A 20,734-nucleotide genomic window follows, 5' to 3' on the forward strand; every position below is an offset into this window, starting at 1 on the left:
AGAAAGCGTAAAAGCAACCACTGAAGCAATATGCCTTTGTCGTGGCAGTGAATGGTCTCCAGACATCCGCCCAACAGCTGTCGAGTTCTGTGTTCACGTCACAGAGCCCACGGCAGGACCTGCACAAGGAGGAGATTGCGAGTGTTTCCTGAGAGCCTTTCCCAATGGTAAGGGAAACAGGCAACACGAAGGAGGCTTACTGAGGACTCCACACGTTTATTTGAAGATTAGATTGGACTAGGAAGATCAAGGACCAGAATAGCAGTGCGGGGCCTATACCCAAAAAGCCTCACTCCAATGCCCCTGTTGATGTTTTCACCCAAGCAGCAGCAAAGTAGGAAGGTCTTGTAACAACGTCAAGGAGCGAACATCAGGGAGCAAAAAGGAATGAGCCACCACGTTATTTTCTGGCACTAAATCCAGACTTAACGCTACCATTCACACCCCTCTGCTTCTGCAAGCCTGCCTCAAAGCACAGCGTCAAACACCAAGTGCCCACAGCGAGCACATCAGCCAACCAAGCCCACAAATATTTTTATTTGGGATGTAGATCTCAACACGTCCTCACCAACAGTGTTCTTCCAGAAAGAGTGATTTTGCAATCCCATCTGTGCCGACAAGTTTGCTACCTGATCTTCTGGCCCAATGGCATCAGACAAGGCTTTATTTTGGCATTAGGCTGTCAATTAATCTCTTCTCTCTTTCATTTTTTTTTAAACCCTTATGAAGTGATGTTCTTGAATTTACTGAAAAAAAATTTAAAAGAAGTTGAAACTAAGTAGAGGATTGCTGCTATAGTAGTATTTCCCAATTCAATGCAAAGAAAAAAGTAGTAAGTATATCTGTGACCCAAACCCCCAGAAGAATTTGACCTAAAGTTCAAACCACGATTTCTATGCTTGCATTTCCCGTCTTCCAATCAACCATCTCAGGTCTAAACTACGGTAATAAATCAGCTTTTAATTTATATGACAGGAATCACAGATCTCTGAATCTTGGTATCAGATATGCTTAAGACAGCACTCCTTAAAACAAACAAAAAAAAGTCATTCACCAGCAAAATAGGGGCAAATCAAATCTCAAAAGTCTTTGCAGAACAGACTGCCTGTATCTGGTATTAACAAGAAGGGGCAAACAGGGGAAGCAGCATCCCTCTGAGCAACACACAACTTCATGTGCTTTTCCACAAGGAACATTAAATCTTGGGCATTTTTATCAAAAACTCTATACTGATGAACTAACTTACTACAGGCCCACACCTAGAGCTCATCTAGAAAAAAACTCATCACGTGGGCTCCTCAGCAGAGAAATTTTGATTTCATAATGTAAAATACAGTAACAGAAGCATTGGTTGTTAAGAACAGCAAAGCTATGGAGTCTGACTGTTTGGTATAACACAGATGAAAACATATATTCCAGTTACTTAACTCGGTTCTCTCTTGTATTCAGCTCACCAAATTAAGGCTCAAAAGCACCGAGCAGTCAAATTTGCCTGTGACTTCAAGGGCATCTTCAGATGCCTTCACGCAAGCAGAGCACAGTTCAGAGGTGCTGTACCACGAGGCGGACAACGTCTTGGTACAGATGCCTTTGCCATGAAGCACACATTTCCATGGTGCAGCTCTTCTGAGTCAGCTGCTGACAAGCAGCCTTCCCTCTGATGCTCACCCCACAGAAGTGAGCCGAGCATCTGCTGCAGAAGCGTGTGTGGATGCCGACTGCCTCCTGGCAGCCGAGCTCATCCCCAGTCCTCCAGGCTAAAACCTGGCCGTCTCTCCCTGCAGGCACACCCGAGCAGGTCTCTGAGCATTGAGTTTGGGAAGCGACGCTAGGCTGGCTCCTCTCCTGCCCAGTCTCCGCGGTGAACACGTACTGTTTTACCTCCTGTCCGGGCCTATCAAAAGCAGTGAAGCTTTATGAGGCATGAGTCAACACAGCCTTTGCAAGGAAGGTTTCATGGTCTTTAGCTCTGCGCTGAAAAGCCCTTTACGCCGCTAATAACCACATGCAGAGAAAGTCACAACCAACACTCAGTAGCACTACTGGAACCCGACTCAGGCCAATTATTTGGTTACAGTTCCTCACAAGCTTGGAGGTTAAAATTAGCTTTATTTTAACCATTGCTTTGAGCCGCAGGGCAATCCCAACTTTTCAGCAGACGCTTGTGAGAAATCTCCCCCTGGTAGCTCTTCCTGCACCTCCAACACCTGAGGAAGTCACAGCACCACGGCCAGGCACACGTCTTGCCCACCTCAAAAAAAAGGCTCAAAGAAACACCGGGATTCTTCCAACAGATTAAGTCTAAAAGACAGGAAAGATTTTGAATGTGCCAGTCTTGACAAAGTCTTTTAAAATAAAACCAGCGTGGCAGTAACCTTTTATTTCCTATTTCAAACAAAATAAATGAAACATTCACTATTCAGTATAATCACTGCGTAATCACCGTTTTATTGAGCTTTAACCACATATCTCAGGGGCAAGCATAAAGCATTAATTACCCAAAACCCACACAAGGCAAAACATTTCAGATACACGCTCTCTGGCCCTATGGAGAGTTTGAGGCACAAACCAACTCATCTATCAAAAACATCTTCGGCAGGTCCATACACGGCCCCATTAAACATTCATATTTTCTCTACATGGTTGCAGTGGAAGAACCCATAACGCGTGATCCTGAGGATTTAAAATCCATGAACAGCCCAGGATGAGCTCGTGCCTGCAAGACATGGACCACAGGATTCAGCACAACAGCTCTTTGAGGAGGAGCAGCTCTTCCCTCCCATGCAAGAGCTCCACAGAACTTAATGTGAACTTCATCTGGCTCAATGAAGCTTCGCAGAGGTCCCTAATTTTAACCAACACGTCCCAAACAGCAGCACACCCTGAGGAGCACACGGATGAGCCCAAGTGGAAGTTTGAGGGTGCTTTTCATGAAAGCATCATGATAAAGTCACAAAAAGGATTTCAGGCTTTAAAATAGATCAAAACCTCTGGGAGGCCTTTTCCACTTAAAATATCTTCTGACAAGCTTGGAAAGCACCTGGAAAACCACGGGGAACTCATGACTTTGAGATCACACTCAACGCTGCTTTGAGTAAGAGTTCATTTGAAAAAAATATCAGTGACATTCCTTGAAAAAAAAAAATCACAAATCAGAACTGCATGGATTTAAATGGGAGAAGCTCGCTTATTTTCTTGCAAAATGATGCACTGAAGTTCTGTAATACAACAAAAGAGGAAAATATCTCTGTACTGGGCTCTTCTGTGTGCAACAGAAGAAGCGACCGCCACCACCAGGATTCATTATGGGCTTTGCCAACAGCCTCAACCGAGGGACAGGGCGCTGGGGAGGTGAGAAGCATGGGCTGCATTTGCACTCGGGATTTGTTCAATCCAGGTCAGGTTTGAGGCACACACATAAGGCACATGTGTAGGAAGCTTGCTTCAACACTCCCTGCACTGCGCCTGCTTGATGGTGGAGCAGAGGAGCCTTCAGGGACATTGTACAACCCAGCGCTATTTATGTGCATAAAGCTGGGAGGCTACGGGTAATAAAAATGCAGGGGCTCCTCTGAGCCTAAATGCAGTGTGCATCAAGAAGCCCGCAGAGCCAATTCTATGCATTGGTACAAGGAACTTCTCAGCTTGGTTTGATGCTGCTAATGCACATGGTTTCATCTGAAAATTCTTTTTTTTTTTTTTTTTTTTTTTTTTCACTATTAATTTCATCACAGAGAATCCTTTAATCTTCTGTTGACAACGGGCTGTCAGTGCTAAATCAATCCTGATTTGGGAAGGACAGCCCAAAACTCGTTCTCAGCGCAAAGTCCCTGCCTCAGGAAGGAACTGAGCACAGCAAGGTCAGGAACGCAACAGCCCAGCAGCAACCTGGCACGCTGAAAAGCCACCAGCCAGCACACTACGCCCAGGTGTTACACGGATCCATTTCAGAGTGGTCTTTAGGGATGGGTAAGGTAACCTGGGTGCTGCCTTCTCTGCTGTCCCCGCTGAACCACGTTCCCCGTCTCTCCAGTATTGCCTGGATGCGCAGCAACATCCATAACCCTACCGCGAGACACTCTTGGCTTAAAAAGAGGAGGGGAGAGAGATTTTTTTTTTATGAGCTATTAACTAAATATAAATATTTCATATCAGCATATGAATTAGTTATTATGTAGTGACAGGTAAACTCCAGATGGTGCCAGCTTGATCTGAAACCTTCACAGAATCTTCTGAGGAACCCACCCGTATCAGGGAGTTGGGCACATGATTGCATTTTTTGGTTCTCAAACTAATTATTTCTTGCATTCCTAATTTAGTTATTTACTCTAAAGAAAACTTTGGGGTTTTGGCATCTGTTAAGCATCCCAAAGGATGCATCTGCAGAACACAGAGGTAAGAGAAAGAAGGAGGTAGTGCCTGTCCCCTTTCAGCGAAGCTGGTCAGCACGCTCTGCCAGGATGAGACAAATCTGTGTTCAGGTCACACGTGCACCCAGAGAGACCTGAGCTTCTCTCTCTTTCCTTGAAGTGAATGAGCCATCGGGTTACAGGAAAACTGAGGAGAAATCTCTGGTTTTTCTGCTGGCAGTATTTATGCTTGCATGAAATCCATAAATGCAGCACCACGTGCCCATCTGCACCAGCATCCAATCTCCACCAACAGAGAGCAGCAAAAAATGTGGGACATCCCACAGAAAAACGAGCAAGGACAGAATTACCTCCTGCCCTGACAGACCCAAGCAGCATCTGCAAGTCCCCCACCGAGGCACTTCTCAAGTCAGAGCTGTTTAACAGCAACCAAGACCTAACACTGACCACGAACATCTGTCCCTGGGTGGCCGCCTTTAACTTGCACGTACCCCCACTTCTGAAATGGTGCACCTGGAGCAAGCACTGCAAACACAGCTCTCCCTCTTTGAGGGGACATCCAAACCTCTGAGCAGCTTTCCACCTGCCTTAACGTGCATTTCCTTTGTATTTTATACCATGGAGAAGAGGGGCAACAACAGGAGTTTAATTCCAGTATACCCCATCTCCTGCAGGCCAGGAGCTCTTCCAGGAGATGAGTGATAAACATTCAGATCATCCCGAGGACATAAAAGAAATACAATTGGCCTCCCACAGGCTGGGTAAATGCCAAGTTTCTCAGAAAAAGGGTTCCACTCTCCTCTGGCCACATTCTGTAAACCTACACTTTCAATTCCTTAGCTTTCGGAAGTACATAAACAAATTCTGACCTTTTAAGAGCTGAAACTGTTTCAATGAGCTGTTGTTTCCATTTTGACTGAAACTTCTCAGCTGCACTGACCCATTTTGCAAAGCCTTGTCCTGGGACTGCTTTTTTTCAGAGAGCAATGAAAAACAAAAAGCAAAAATCCACAAGAACAAAACTCCTCAAACCCGAGCATCAGCTCTTGCAGTATTTCAGCGTGTATGAACGCAACACTACAAAGACAAGTTCACTACATTTAGTCACAGATCCAAAGAAGTGGAATGCAGGTGAAGACTTTTTGCCAGTTCTTATTCTACCCAAATAGTCTAGTCTAGACTAGATTAGATCAACAGAAAATCATTAAGTCAAGTGTAGGTACAACCACAACACAAGTACAGTGCAGTGGTAAATATCCAGACACATAAATCAGAGGGTTATAGAGTGGTTTGGATTGGGAGGAACCTTAGAGATCATCTAATTCTGTCTAATGCACAGGGATGGGGCATCCTGGAATCAAAAGACTAGGTTAAAATGCATGGGATGCATTTACTCATCTTAGATTCAGTACTAGCAGGATGCACTGAACGAACACCAGGGTGACAATTCAGCATTCGCATAAAGCGAAGAGCCCCATTCCAAGAAGTTTTTCTCCAGACCATTCAAGTGCCTGGAAGGATTCATCCCATCTACAGGCTGTCTAGCAGGGGACTTGCAGAACTGCCCGTGTTTAATGGACCATGAAAAGGAAGTGCTAAACTGTCCTTCTGCACTGCAAAGCCTGTGCTTACACCCAGCCCAAATCAAGCGTTTACTGTGAAGTGAAAGAAGTTCCCGCACGCTGCACTGGGCTCAAAAACCAGCAGTCAAAAATATGAAGTTACTAATTGTGCCACTAACACTGCACGTGACACTTTCACTGCTTGCAGCCCACTCACCCACCTGCTCAACAGCTACGCACCTGGCTGGATGTGACTGGGGCAGGACACGGCACATTTCACGTTTCAGGAGTGCCACGAAGTCCTCCTGCGAGAGGTGCCTAAGAAGCACACTTATTGTCATTACAAGTAGTTGCGAGGTTTTTATGGGAAACCAGAATCTAAATGCTAGCTGTCAGAGACCTCTGAAGCGTAACAGCCCGATTTATTCTTAATTTGATTATTTGTATTTGAATAGAGCATGAAGAAATACCCTAAATTACAAATAGGTTTAATCTCATTTGGAAGATGGGTATTTGGAGAAGCAGTTACCATGAATACAGCTGATAGAAAAGCCTACCAAATCATGAAGAATAACTCCTGCAGAACAATGTACAGCGCTGAGAGAGACAGGAATGTCAGTTTGGTGTTTGTGTGCGAGCATGGTGGTTTTTTTTTGCGGTTATTAAAATCAGATACAGGGCTACAGGTTTAATTTTGCTACCTTCGGTTTGTGTCCTAGGAACAGGCATTGGGGCTGGAGCACCACCTCTGTCCCCACAGCTGCACACCAGCAGGACACCAGCCTCACCTCACCAGCTGCGAGCATCATGACAGATCCACAGGCACTTTATGCCAAGCTGATCCAAACGCAGTCCCAGACACGGCTGCTCATACGGATGGCCTCACAGTTAGGTCTCAATCCTTCCTCAAGACCCACATGTTTCCAGTCCTTATGAGGGAGGCAGTCACCTTCGTGGAGATGTCCAGGGACTCATTACTGCTGCTAGAATAACATTTGCACACGCTGACAACGAAATGACAAGTGCCCTTCCTACTGCTGTGAACAAGGCTGCGGAGCTCTCCCTAAGCAGCATCAGAAAACCCAGCATTAATTGTCCCTTTAAGGATGGAGAAGCAAGGTTGTAAGTGTTCCTGCTTGAAGGAAAGCCCTTTTTTACAAAGGATCCCTGTTTCCCTGCCTCTCTAGATTCTATTAAAAGCTTGCTGCAGGAGCATTTCAAAAGGAAGCTCTTTACAAGTTATTAATTTGGCTCCATCAGGCACTTCCAGACAGCGGGATATTTGCAGACACTACTAATTTTCATCTTCGCAGGACCTGCTTTTGGAAATCTATTTAACTGAACGTTAACTCAATCTATTTAACCGACCCTCCTTCAGATGTTTAATGACTTTCCAGCTGATTTTCTTGGAAGTTTACACATCGCAGATTAGGACCAGAGCTGAAATCCCCAAAACCAAGTAACTAATAATCCTCCCCCCACCACAGAGCGCTGCCACCGGATTCACTGAGGTTGGTACATTCCAGCTCATTTCCAGGTTTTCCGCTGAGGACCAGCGACCTGCGTTATCAGAGCTGCATCTGGAATCCCAGAATACAGGGGAACATATGCTCAGACTAAAATTAATCACATTACATACACCGGATCTGACATTGCCAGTGCAGACAGTTTGGCAAGAAAAGCTTGTGCACGGCTTTCACTCCAGATCCAAACGCTGCACTTCCTACCTGCACGCACTGCATTTATATATTTTTAGCCCTTGTATTCAACTGTAACTAGGATATAACATTTTTCTTTGATCCTAGGCAGGCATTTTACAGACGTACCTCATAAATATTATGCAATTTCCATCAACTTCAGAGCTTCGCTGGTGTTAAAGAATTAATCCAGTGGGCAAATTTGGTCTTCCTCCTCTTTTCACCACCCCTCATTTGCGTATCAGCCCATTAGGATTGTTCTTGCTGTGTTGGCACAGCTGCACGTTAACCAGCTCTCATCTTAAGGAGCTCCTCCAACAGCTCTCCCACACCTTCACGTGCGCTTGCACAAAACCTCTCCAACTCCCGTCTTTTCCTAGAGGTGTAGTTTGAGATAAGAGAAGATAAATCCATTCAAATTCTGGGAATTGACACACGTAATTTTCTATTACCCATGGCAAAAAAAAATCCTGCAGGTCTGTCATGTTCTTTGCAGGGGTTCACAGAAAGCTTACGAGCAGCACGTGCCGTCTCCTCTTCCTCGTTACCATCTTCGTTATGCAACAGCCAGATGCTTATTAACAACGTTCCCCTAATGCTCTTTTGCCATGGCAGCAACAGCTGTATATTCCACAGCTGACACCCTCCTGAAGAGAGGAGGCATAAATAGGAAGGAAAAAGGGTCTGCACACAGGGCAACCCTCTGTAATGAGGTCACCAGTGCTGTGAGGAAAATTATAGGGATAGAAATCACGCTGAACCCTGAAATCTTGACACTAACATATAAAAAAAAGCACAGAAACAGATATTCAGGCAAAGCGGGCTGGATGGAAATACACATTTCTTTCAAGCAGAAAGGAGTATTTTTTCCTATCTGTATCCAATGCCTAATTGCAGCACACTGAAAATGGATTTATGGGGCACTTAAGTGCAGATGGTACACCCTTGGGAGAAGGCCTCTGCAGGCAGAGGAATGTGAAGAAATGGTGGGAGAAGCAAAGTCCACATGGGACATGGTTGTGCCAGGGCTGAATCATAGCTGGGACAGAAGAAATCCTAGAAAAGAAAGAGGGGGAAAGCAGAGAAAACATCTAGGGGATGAATTTTAAAAAGGAAACGGGGACTCAGCAGCCAAGAAAGTAGAAGCGCTTGCTGACAGCATCAGAATCATGAAATCAGTAATGCACAAGGAGAGAAGGAAGCCACCCAAAGCCAAGAGGAGTGGAACAAATATCCAGAGCAAGCCTGGAAGGAGAAAGAAATGGGGTCAGAACTGCAGGTGGAGATAGGTGTACGTGGCAGCGTGAAGACAAACTGCTGCCTGAAGCTCAAGCTGGAGACACAGCACCCATAAAGCAACTCAAGGTAGAGATGATGTGGCTGCAGCAACAAGGAAAGGTGACAACGATGCCACCAGGAGAGTGTACTGGAGGAACAGGGGAAAAAAAATAAATCACACACAGAAAACCAAGAGTAGGGGAAGCCAGAAATAAAACGGGCAGCCACCCAGACTCCAGCAGTCGAGCTAAGAGCTGCGGCAACATCTTAAGGGCTGGGATCCGTGCTCTGAGATGAATCACTGGTGCTAAGAAAACTCCTTTTGCTCGTTTCCTCTCCCCACCAGAGTCTCTCGCCCCCCTGCCGCCTTCTCCTGAGCTATCCTTGGCTTACCCCCGCGCGCTTTTCTCAGGGCTGAGAGATTTTTAAGGAGCGGCATCCTTTTTCCCCCCAAGAGCTGTGTGTCCCCCCCCTCCTTAGATTTCAGTTAGCTGTACGTGAGCTCTCTCAAAGTCTTGTCTGCATCTGATTTTTTTTGTGAGTCACCTCCCCCTGCGCAGGGGAGGCAGGCAGGAGCGCACGCAGCTCTCTCAGTCGCCTCAAAGCAGCCCAGGAGGCTTCTTGCTCCTCACCGGGAGCTGGGCACGGGCCAGGCCTTGGTGTGCCAGATACCTCACGGGGGACACCAGCACGAAAAAAAAATACAGCCTGGGAAGCACGGGACAGTGCTAAGCTGGGGAGCCTGCACAACAAGGCGGCCTCGCTGGGCCTGCTCCCACCCACAAGGAGCCCACTTGGTGCTCCTCTGTCCAGCGGCTGGGTAGCGAGGGAAGGCAGGCTCCTTCGCCAGCTATTCTTAGGCTCACCGGAGAAGCGATTGCGGAGCCACCGGGTTACATAATCTCTTTTATATAATCGGTACCAGGCTCTGCACTTACGCAACGCGAGCCGGGCGCGGGGAGCAGGAGCAGGCAGCCGGCTGGCAGAGCCCTGACGGCGGGGGACGACTCGAGTCGACACAGCTTCTCAGAGGCAACAGGGGACAAACGCCTGCCCTCGGCCTGGGGAAGGCACAAGTATCACCCACCAAGCTCACACTGATCCCAAAAACACTCGGAGCAGGGCCTGCCCACATCCCAGGCCCGTCAGGATGCCGGGGCCAAGGGGACGTGGCACGGCGCTGAGCGCTCGCTGCCATCAGGCAGGGCGGCTCCGCTGACTTTTAATGGGCTTTGGATGGGGCCCAGGATTAGGCCTTTAGTAAAAATAGGAGGTCAAGATTACCATAGAATTAAAATAAACTTAATCCAAATGCCCTTGGATTTATACCACGGCCGTGCCGGCAGGAAAACCCAGGCTGGCTGCTGCCACACAGAGCTCACAGTGTGCGTCACGGCGGGCACCGGGGACAGCTTCACCTCCCCAGAGCTTTGGGGCACGCTCCAGCGCATCTCCCGGTGCATTTTCAGTACTCCAATGCCTTCTAGATAACACTGGACATCCACACAGACCGCCGTCATGTATTGGGTACAACAAGACCCAATATACCAATGTTTGCCCAGTGCTTCAAGGAACCAGCACCAGAAGCATTACCTTCAGTGAGATGCCCATTTAAGCCCTGCACGCTGAAAACATGGGGTGTTTCATGAAATACATGTTGCAATCTCCAGATCTCACATCTACAGGTCCTAGGATATTTTACCATTACCGCGCATAGCGCTGGGCATTGGTCAGAGTTTAGTTACAGCTGTGGACTGCTGCCACTGGGGGCAGAAACAGAACTGTGAACCCCCAGGACAACAGGGTATATGCACTGCTAAAAACAAAGTCCTCTTTCTCTAAGCACCAAAGGGACAGAAAACAGAAGACAGAACAGAATCAAGGCTTTGATCTCAGCTCACCTCCTTCGAGTGACGCTCAAATCCAAAGGTCTCTGCCTTGGCATTTTCTCAGGGTTAGGAAACTAGCGGTATTTGGCTATTATTTAGCACTTAACTGCCTCCTCTGCTCTCTGGTTTCCCCAGCAAAAACGCAGACCATCCCAAACAACACGTAGGCAACCCCCTGGCCCCAGCCTGGCACACACTGCTGGTTTAGGCAGTCATGGGCACGAGCTTGGGAATATAGAGTGCCATTGTTTGAGTTACGACAATGAATGGAGCAGCTTAATGTCATCCTACACCACCTCGAAATCAGGGGTGACCCAGTTCTGAGGGTTAACTCAATCCCAGATGCTATTATTCCTTCTGTGTTACAGATGGGAGATGTGAATTGTTGTAGTCAAAAAGCAGAGCAGGGGAAACTCCGGGTCCCTCACACAAGGCAGTGCTGACACGCGTTTGCCTGCCGTGTCAGTGCTGCTGCTACCTCCGGACAAGCCACTGTCCTCGGCACTGCTGCTTCGCTTCTCAAACCCCTGAAAATCAAGACAGCACTCGAGACGGGAACAGCTCACGTCAGCTTCAAAAAGAAAAGCAAGCCCTAGAGAAGCAGATTTAAGACTCCTCACACCTCTGTTCTCCCACTTTTCCTCCCCCTCTTCAGGCTAGACAGCTGTCTGGCCACTTGAAAGCATGATTTTCGGAGTGGAATGTTTCCTCCCCTGCTTTGGACTGAAATCTCCCCAAACTTAGTGGCACTGAACAGATTAAGGTGGAGTTTTAGACCTTCCCTGTGCTGGTTTGAACCTTTGGCTCCAAACATAGCGGGGAAGCACAGCCCCGAGCTGGGAGCTCGGACTGTAAGGCAGCCAACAGTGAATTTCTGGATCTCACTTGCACCAGCCCTGAGATAATTATCTTTAGCGATGAGCAATACATTTTCCCCCTCGAGGAGCACAAAGGAAAGAAAACACTTGCCTGACTCATCCTTACCCGGTTCTCACATCGACAGATAGCAGTGTGCTTAGAGCCACCCGCGAGGAGCGCCTGTGCTGACTTTCCTCATTTACAGAAATATCGCAAATTAAATAAAAAACAGTTCCACCTGGACAATTCCTCTGGTGGAGACCATTATACCGCGTGCTCTATTGCACTGTCATTCCCCGTGAGGAGTCGCCGTGCAGTACAAGCACCGTAACTGCAAGCTGCTGTGCTCACACTGAGCGGACTGCACGCCACGCAGCGTGGCACGAACTGCTACACTCCTCTGTTCAGGTGAGCAGTCTCTCCTATCAAGGAAGGGAGAAATACAGGCTCAGGTCAGGATACACAAGAGAATTTTGTTGGCCTACCTAAGACAATAATGCCAGGAAAAAAAATAATACACAAGTTAGAAGCAACTTAAACACGCCTTTGTCTCATTGTCTTCCCACCCAATACACACACCCAGACAAAGCCAGCACCAAGACCCCTGCCACCCTTCCACACACTTACGTTCCTCTCACTTAGTATTTTCTTTTCAGGGTTCACACAATGGCGTGGGTTGGAAGGGACCTTAAAGACCATCTAGTTCTTCCTTCTCTGTCTGTTTGCATCTCCTTCAGGAATACACCTAACTAGAGAGGCATCGAATGATGCTAAATGTGCTCACCTTAACCTGACATACCTGAAGGCCAGATTCGCGCAGGTATGGGCTGCACGTATGGATGTGTATGGTCCTAACCTTTAATGCCACCAGCACGAGACCTGAGAAGGACGGATTCACCCTCAAAACTCTTGCCAGCTATTAAGTTGCGCGACACCATCAACATCAGAGGCAGGAGACCTCTGGGGGTTGTTTGTTTGTTTTTGTCTCGTTCTTACCCACAGCACGGGAGTAGGAAAAGATTCAATCAGGAAAGGTAACAAATGGGATTGTTCCCAAGGACACACAGGCTGTCAAATCAGACAAGCGGCAGTGTGCAAAAATTCGTAAACAGAGCTGCTTTCCTACATGAGCAGGAAAAACAAACAACAAAACTGCTTACAGAGGGCAAGAGAGCAGCCAGGGCTGGAGCCAGCCTGGCCCTGGGCAGGGTACACGCGGGGTGCCATGCTTCACCGCGCTCAGAGGACGGCTCTTCTCCACGGTCATTAAACTTTGATCCTAAGGCCAGATCACACCATCATCAGTAAAAGGGACGCAGCCGAGGTTTTCTCTTTCAGACCTGCTTTTAATTGATGCTCCAAATGAGAGAGCCCCATCGGATGGAGAAGGAGCACCAGAGGAACGCCGGGTTGGCCATCGCTCACCAGCTGGGCTCCAGAACGACAGCTTCTGCTGCAGCAGAAGGGACCAAGGGACCTTCCGTGGCCACGCTCTAGAGCCACAACCCCTCAGCTGAACAGAAAGGGCAGGGAGGTCGTCAGCTCCAGGTCGAGCACTTCAGCTCCAATGAACACTTTGCAAGCGATGGCTACTGCTGCACAAACCTCTGCCGGCCCGAAGGAAAACTACCTCCATTTTTCCTCATCCTCTTTTTGGTGACTGCAGCTCCTGATGCGATTTCCCCGCAGCCCAGCCGCCTGATAAGCAGCCCGGCAGGAGCAGGCAGCTGGTGGCGGGGTTGGGAAGTGCCCTCGCCACACGCAGTCTGCATCAGGTACAGATCAGAAACCACTTCTTGCTAATTCCTCCCCGACAGCTCTGCCAGACTGAAAGCTGAGTCAGAGAGAAAGAGGAAGAGATTTTTTCGTCGAGTTATTTAAAAGGCGGGTTTAGTTAGCGCCTATTTAGCACAAAGCTGAAGGCACACTTGAGAAGAAAGACATTTTTAACTTCCCAGTGCAAACTTTTCCACTTAATATGCAAGAAGCCTGTCAAGGCACATCATTCTCATTAAAATACACGCTTCTATGCCTTTTGTAGTCTTTCACAAATGGCAGGAAAGTGACAATATCCACGGTTTGAGACCTTATCTTTCTCGTCTTGCATGTGCTCTTTCACACCTACAGCTCCGGGTTGTGACCCCAGCCTCCAGACAGAGATTTGTTGCCCAAAAGACACTACTCAAGGAAAGAAAAAAATGATTTATTCTTACCACTTGCTAGGCAGAACAGAGTTTTTATTTGCCATAACAAATACTAATGGGATTTCAACAAAGCCTTCAGCAAAAGGCACTCACTGTGGATACAGGTACGCTGCTGAGGACACAAACCCATGGGGCACCTTCAAAAATGAGGTTGGCCACTGCTTTCTGAAGTGTGTCTGACTGAGATGGATTTTACTTGATATCACGACAGATTAGGAGTACACAGGCAGCTACCTTGGCTGACCCAGAAATCAGGTTTATTTATTTTTTTAATTCAGTACCATCAGCTCAAGCATCACTCTGCTCCTGTCCCTACATTCAGCCTACACAGATGAGAAGGGCAAACTTGCATTTGGGCACACTTATTCCAGTTCTTCCTAACCCAGTCCTACTGCAGCAACCCAAAATAAATTTGCATTAAACCAAGAGTTTTTCCTTGAAGCCTTTTTTTTTTTTTTTCCCTCCACTGATTTCCCTCCACAGCTAAGACCGTTTTAAAAGAGCAGCTGAAGCCTGAAGGCATGCTTGGGTCAAGTTTAACACATCCGTCCAGACACCTGCATTAGCTGGGCGGGAAGTACCACGGTCAAGAGCGTCAGAGGACTTTCTTTTTATAGAGAAAGCACGACAGAAGGTGCTAAGCATTTCTGACTGCTTTAAAAGAAAAAAAGAAAAAAAAAAAAAAAGTAAATAGGTTTTATAGATGCTTCTTCTGATGGGGAGAGGAAAGCACCAAAAAAACCCCTGCACAACTATTCACGCCTTCCCTTACAGGATGCAGATGGCACTCGGACACCTTGCCTTTCCCTTCCCTTCCCGCAGCTAACACGAATCCTTCTCCTCAGCAGCCGGAGCAAAGTGAGAAAGGGCCGTGAGCTCAGTCCTCCTGCCTGGAAGCCACAGCCCATCTCACTGCTGTCAAGAGGCAGGGAAGACTTGCCAGCACCAGTTGGATCACGAAACGATTAATCCTAAATTCTCTCCTGCCTTCACTCAGCAAAGCAATAGCTACTTCCCATCCAGCAGCAAGACAGAAAAATAAAAGATTGCCTAAGCTGCTAAGCCCCTGTGTAATAAAACTAGCAAGCAGCAGGGAGTACGCGGGCACGTCCATGCTAACTCCCTCCCAGAAACTCTAGTGCAGCCTCTTCGCATCACAGGTTGAGGAAAGGATCGTGCTTCTCACCACTTCTGCTTATCCAAAGCCCATAAGAGTTAAAAACTTCTGCACTCCATCAGTAGGACGGCGTCAGTGGGCTTTCACAGAGAGGGACACCGGAGAAATAACCCCAGTGTGCACACACATTGAGACGCGCAGGGGTGCACACATTCCTGGAGCACATACATAAAGGAAGCCCTGACAGTTAACGTTAAAAAAAAAAAAAAAACAAAACACACCTATATGTATATATCAGAACCTGCTAGGATTATTGGGAAGATGCGCACAACTTCCAGAGCTCTGGCTGTGCCTATCATCATCCAAACTTGGTGGGCAAACAGCTTCAGAACAGCCAAAGACTTTCGGCTTATCTTATATGGTAGAACCTCTCCTGTTGAAATCCACTTACAAAAATAATAAAAAGCTTCACACAGCAGTTACCCAACTGGGAAGAAGCTGGCCAACTTTGCTTTTTACTTGGATAAATCTTACACGACAGACTGTCACAAGCGCTTGAATGTTATTTAAAGTTAAAACATTTTGCTGTTCACATTACATGTCTGTTCTTCTGCTCTTTAAGGAAAAAAGGCGCTTGACTCATTTGTAGTATCTCCCATCTGACAAATTAACAAGATAATAATTACACTCGCCATTTTTTTCCAACCATTCAATTATCAATATTTCTATCAGCATACACGTTATAATTTCTAGTAATGAGAAGCTGAGCGTGCAGAAACTAGTGCCAGGGTTGCTTTGGACACACCACAGAGGCCAACCAGAAGCTTAGGCGGCTAAAATTATTTGACAGTTCTCAAGAGCAAGGCTACCCAGCAAGCTACAAACCGAGCTGCCCTCAGCACAAGTCACTCGACAGCTCCTCCTGGACTACCACCAGCAGCATCCTCTGCTGGGCTTCAAAGGCTCAGCCCAGCTTCCCATCCACAAGCTCAGTGTCAGCCTCCCAGCTCAGCCTGGCACACCTGCAGCTGCAGGAGAGGAACAAAAAGCGCTCGTTCTGAGAAGCAACCCACCAGGAAATAGCGCGGTGCCCACATTCAGGCTAAAAGCAAGCTCGTTTAATCATACGGGGAGGGAAGAGGCTGGTTTAGTTTTATTTTTTCTCATCCCAAAGACAATGCCACTCATTAAAGCCAAATGCGAGCAAGCCTTGGGTTGTCTGAAGAAATAAAATCAGAAAATCTTGATATACGCCCCCAGCCTACCAAACAGACGTCATGAAGGCACTCCTCAAATCACTCCATTAAATTGAGAGCCATCTACCCACACAAAGTTGAGACAAAATACAGTCCTGACAGAGGAAGAACTACATGCTGCACTAGTTAGCAGGACTGCTGGCTGAGCAAGCGTCCCAGCAAATGCTGAACACACTATGGGTCTGCCAAAAATCCAGCCTCTTGGTGAAACACAGAGTTTCAGGCAACTGTGGTTAGTAACACACTGCTACCTCCAGGTAGCTGAATTAATTTGAAGAAAGATGGATGAATATTTAACAGCATTCATTTCTTCCTGCAAGAACCGAAATTACCTATCTAGTCATCCATCTCAAGAGTTCCTCGTTTTAGCTTACACATTCAACCAGACAACGATGACAAAGTTGTGAGCAAAACTTATGGCATCTTTGGTTTCCCTCCTCACAGCATCGTCTTCTCAGAGCATAGTTATCTGGGTCTTGGAGTTAGGGATATTTCTCCCATTGTAGAGGGTGGGGGAGAAATAGGAATAGCATTGTAAAAGGCTTTGTAGTTATAGTAGAAAACAGTTGTAAAACAAGAAAACTCTGGATTAATTCCTCTTTCCTGCCAACACAGCAGTCCGGGTGTTTCTGCAATTACTGTATTTCAAGCTCTTCTAGAGGAAGGACGAGTGTCCTAGCATCAAGCGCCAGCAGTTTCTTACACGTAAATCCTGCTCTGATAACGATGCCTTCAGTTGCCTTGGTGCGATCAGCCACCAGCGTGTGCCAGCACCTTCCCCTCAACGCCCCTTTCTCGTCTTCTCCCTTAAATTAGGAGCAGCAAACAAAACATGACCTCCCAGGGGAGCGCAGCGCCATGGCTGGAGTCCAACCTGCAAGTCACAAAGAAGCTCTCCACACGCCCTGAATTGGATGTACACCTCCTGCTGAAGGAGCTCAACCCTCTCACCGGCAGAAACAGCAGCCTTTAGCACCCGTTTGGACAGAAAATACACGCACATCTTATGAGTATTTTGCGTATTTTAAGCAAGGAGAACTTTAAACATCAGCAAACTACTGCAAGCTGCTCTGAAGAGCTCAGTGGCTTTTTCCCCCCATTATTCAGATAATAGTGAAAGCCATTTGTAAAATGCCGAACGGAAAATATACTCACACTAAAATACTAATTAAGATCATGCGGAAGGTGCAAATAGACTTAAAAAAAAAAAAAAAAAAAAAAAAAAAAGTAACAGTGCAATCTCAGATAATCGCCCATACAGAAGTTAGCACAGAGCACAGCAAAAGTTTCAAATACCAGAAACCTTCTAAAGAGCCAGATGTCTCTGATTAGTTATTTAAACTCTCCGTGTTCTGTTTCTGGGCTTTTTTTTCCCCCCTGTAGAGCACAACTTAAAACAATTTGTATTACTTCTTATTTACATCTCATTTAAAAAGGTATCTTAAGTACTTCCAAAAAAAAATAATCCACAGAGCCAGATGGCAAAACAAACATTCTAGATCAAAAGGGAAAAAAAAATTAAAAAAAAAAAAAACACAACACCAACAATCCACCATTAAAATCAGTATAAAAGCCTAAATAACAGCACCATGGGCTACATCCAAAGAAGATTTATGCAAATTACTTTTTCAGGCAGGCAGGATCTTTTTCAACAGAACACACATCACCGAGTGGAGACACCTGATCACGCTGATCCTGGCCACGCAGAGATGAATAATCCCCCCTGGGGGACTCCATCGCCCATTTCATTAATCGACATTTTGCCATTTGTACTTTCTGAAGAGCTCTGGCAGAGTCAAGGAGCGATCGCAGGCCAGGCCCTGGGCCAGGTTTACAGCCGGGGTAATGAGATGCAGCCCAATTAACTTCAAAAGAGTTGCGTGTGTTTACATTAAATGGCAATTCTGATCAGAGCGTTTTAATGTGATGATAATGGATGACATAGTGGGCAACGTACCAGGAATCGTTCATCTGTGTAGGTGGCATAAACATATAGTAAACACCGTATTCATGAATTATATTCATTACCGAAAACAGTAATTATACAAGCCAGCACTCCAGCTTCTATGTATGGGTTTGTTCGGATTTTTTTTTAAAGTATTAATTCATTTTGTGCCTAAACCCCATAGAGGCAACACAGCTTGCTGCACCTCCCAGACCTGCAGCCGGCCAGCCTGCGAGCACTGAGGGCTTTATAAAGCTGTGAGCATGTCTCGGACGAGCCTACGAGCATCGCCAGAGCCATCTCAACAAGTGGAGGAGCCAGGGACCAGCAGCAGGAGCAGGATGGCAAACCCACCGTGGGGACCGAGGGTGGGCAGCAGTGCCCTCGGTAGCGTGCCTGAGCTTCGAAGGCAGGAGGAGAGCCAGCTCCCCGCCTGGCCAGCAGGCAGCCGTGGATCTCCCTGCTAAAAAAGGGAAGAGTTTTCCAGCCCTGTGACATAACTAGGTGGCACAAATCCCCTCTCGGATCAACGTGAGCTGCCGTAAGCGCCGAAGCCGCGCTGCCAAGGCTCTCCCAGAAGTTTTGCACGCTGCTCCTCACGCCGAGGCGACGCCGCTGCGTGCCTGCCTTCCCACCTACCTTCTGCCCACAAAATGACACTCCAAAAAATAAAAAATAAAATAAAAAAGGGAAAGAAAGAAAGAAAGAAGAAGCCACCTTCCACTCTCACCCCTCCTGAAACACACCAGCTCGCAGGGCCAGCCCCCGATCACCGCTGCCAGCACCCCCCAGCCCCGGCCCCCTGCCCGCAGCTCCCTGCCCGAGCCCAGCTCTCGGCGAACCACCCCGCGGTGACCCCAAAAAAACACAGACGGCAGCGGGAAGGAGGCAGGTCGCTGCCGGCGGCGACACCCGGCGAAGCTCCTCGCCTCCCTCCCCGGACCGCGGGGGTCGCGGAGCCCATCGCGGCCGCCCCCTGCCCGGCCTCACCTCCCACAGCAGCGACAGCAGCAGCGCGACCCCCGGCTGCAGGCGCCTCATGGCGCCCCGTCCCCGCCGCGCCCCCGCCGCCTCACACACGCCTGGGCAGCGCCATGCCCGGCGCCCGGGGAAGGGGCGGGCGGCACAAAGGAGCCCCGCACCGCCACCGCCACCACCACCACGGCGGCTGAGGGCTGGGAGAGGCGGGGAGAGGCGGTGCCCGCCCCGGGACCGCCCCGCTCCGCTCCGCTGCCCGGCCGGGAGGAGGCGGTGGCCGCCCTCGCCCTCGCCCCTGCCTCCCCGGTGAAGGGTGGCGGCGACCGGAGCGCGAAATGGCGGCGCCCCCTTCCCCGCGGGGCAGCCCCCGGCGAGCAGCCCGAGCCCCCGAGGCAGAGTCCCCGAGGAAGAGGAGGAGGAAGGGGCAGAGCTGCCCTGCGGGTGGGGAGCCGGAGCTGCGAGAGTGGGCTTCGCCCCTGCGGGTGTACCTTGGGGCTGTGCGCCCGTCGTGGTCATTCACACGCTGTATTAATTACCAACAGCCCCCGGCCACCTTGTCTGAAAGGTCTCAGGACCTGCCTTGAGCTGAGGCGCACCCTGACACCCACAGCAGACCCTGTGACAGATGGCCGGGGTGATTATGTCCTGGATGTTTCCTTCACCGCCACCTTGTCATGGTGCTCAGAGCCTCCTTTTCCCAGCCCTTCTGCACCTTACACAGCTAGACCTGGTGCTGCTTCAGGGAGGGGCAGCTGTCCTTCAGATTTAGGTGGGACTGGAGTTTACCGAGGGGTTCTTCATTACATGAGAGCTAGCTCAATCCCTGGGAGAATATCAAACTGGATATGAAGGAGGAACTCTTCACCTTCTCCTGCTGCCATCTGAATAGCAGACCTTTCTCAGCAGCATTTCTGAAGGAGGTGTACACTCCCACGATCCTGTTGTGGGCTAGCGCATTAAAAATGATTAGCACATCCTTGCAACGCACATCTCGTTCTGCGCTTCCCCATTGTCACAGCCTTCAAGGAGGAAACTTGCTGCCTCCCGATGCCGAGTTGCTCAGTGAAATGTCATCAGGTGGTTATTAATTCCATACAGTGAACTTTGGGGCAAGGCTTCTTCACCGAGGCTTCCAGCTGGCACTGTTAATCATATGTCCTCTCATGGCCCAGGTCATACGGTCTGTATGACAGGTATCTGATATACACTAAGGGATTTCTACACACCATATGACATTATGTACTCAGAGGTAGCCTGTACAAGTTTTACCTGAATGACCACTGATGTTCACATCTCCGTTGAGATGTTTATTTGTCTCTATTTGATGCCAACCAGTCCAAAGCTGAGAGGTATTTTTCAGATGAACACACACATCTCTAACTGAATTTGCTAGAAGATGCCTAAGGAGATGTGACAGCCATCACTTTGTCCAACAATAAAGGCTGGATGAGGTAACTTCTGAGCTATACGCACAAATCCCTATAAAAGTCGAGTTTAAAAGTCCCACTTTTTTTAACCTGGGGTATAGAGAAAGAAACAATGTGTTTTAGGTATCATCTAGGGTAAGTCAGCTCATGTTG

The 20,734-nt window shown here is 48.1% G+C and overlaps 1 protein-coding gene across 1 annotated transcript in view; it reads right to left on the reverse strand.

The window, feature by feature from the left end:
* The window catches only part of VOPP1 (VOPP1 WW domain binding protein), a 66,009-nt gene extending 46,665 nt beyond the window's left edge, over window positions 1–19,344 (reverse strand). The window contains exon 1 of the mRNA XM_082754615.1: window positions 19,167–19,344. Within this exon, the coding sequence (XP_082610741.1) occupies window positions 19,167–19,217 (51 nt within the window). The 5' untranslated portion in view covers window positions 19,218–19,344. The remainder of the gene's footprint in view (window positions 1–19,166) is intronic.
* Window positions 19,345–20,734: the final 1,390 nt, after the last annotated feature.

The sequence above is a fragment of the Aythya marila genome (genome assembly GCF_965140915.1).
Source record: "Aythya marila genome assembly, chromosome: 2".
In the NCBI taxonomy this organism is placed as follows: Eukaryota; Metazoa; Chordata; class Aves; order Anseriformes; family Anatidae; genus Aythya; species Aythya marila.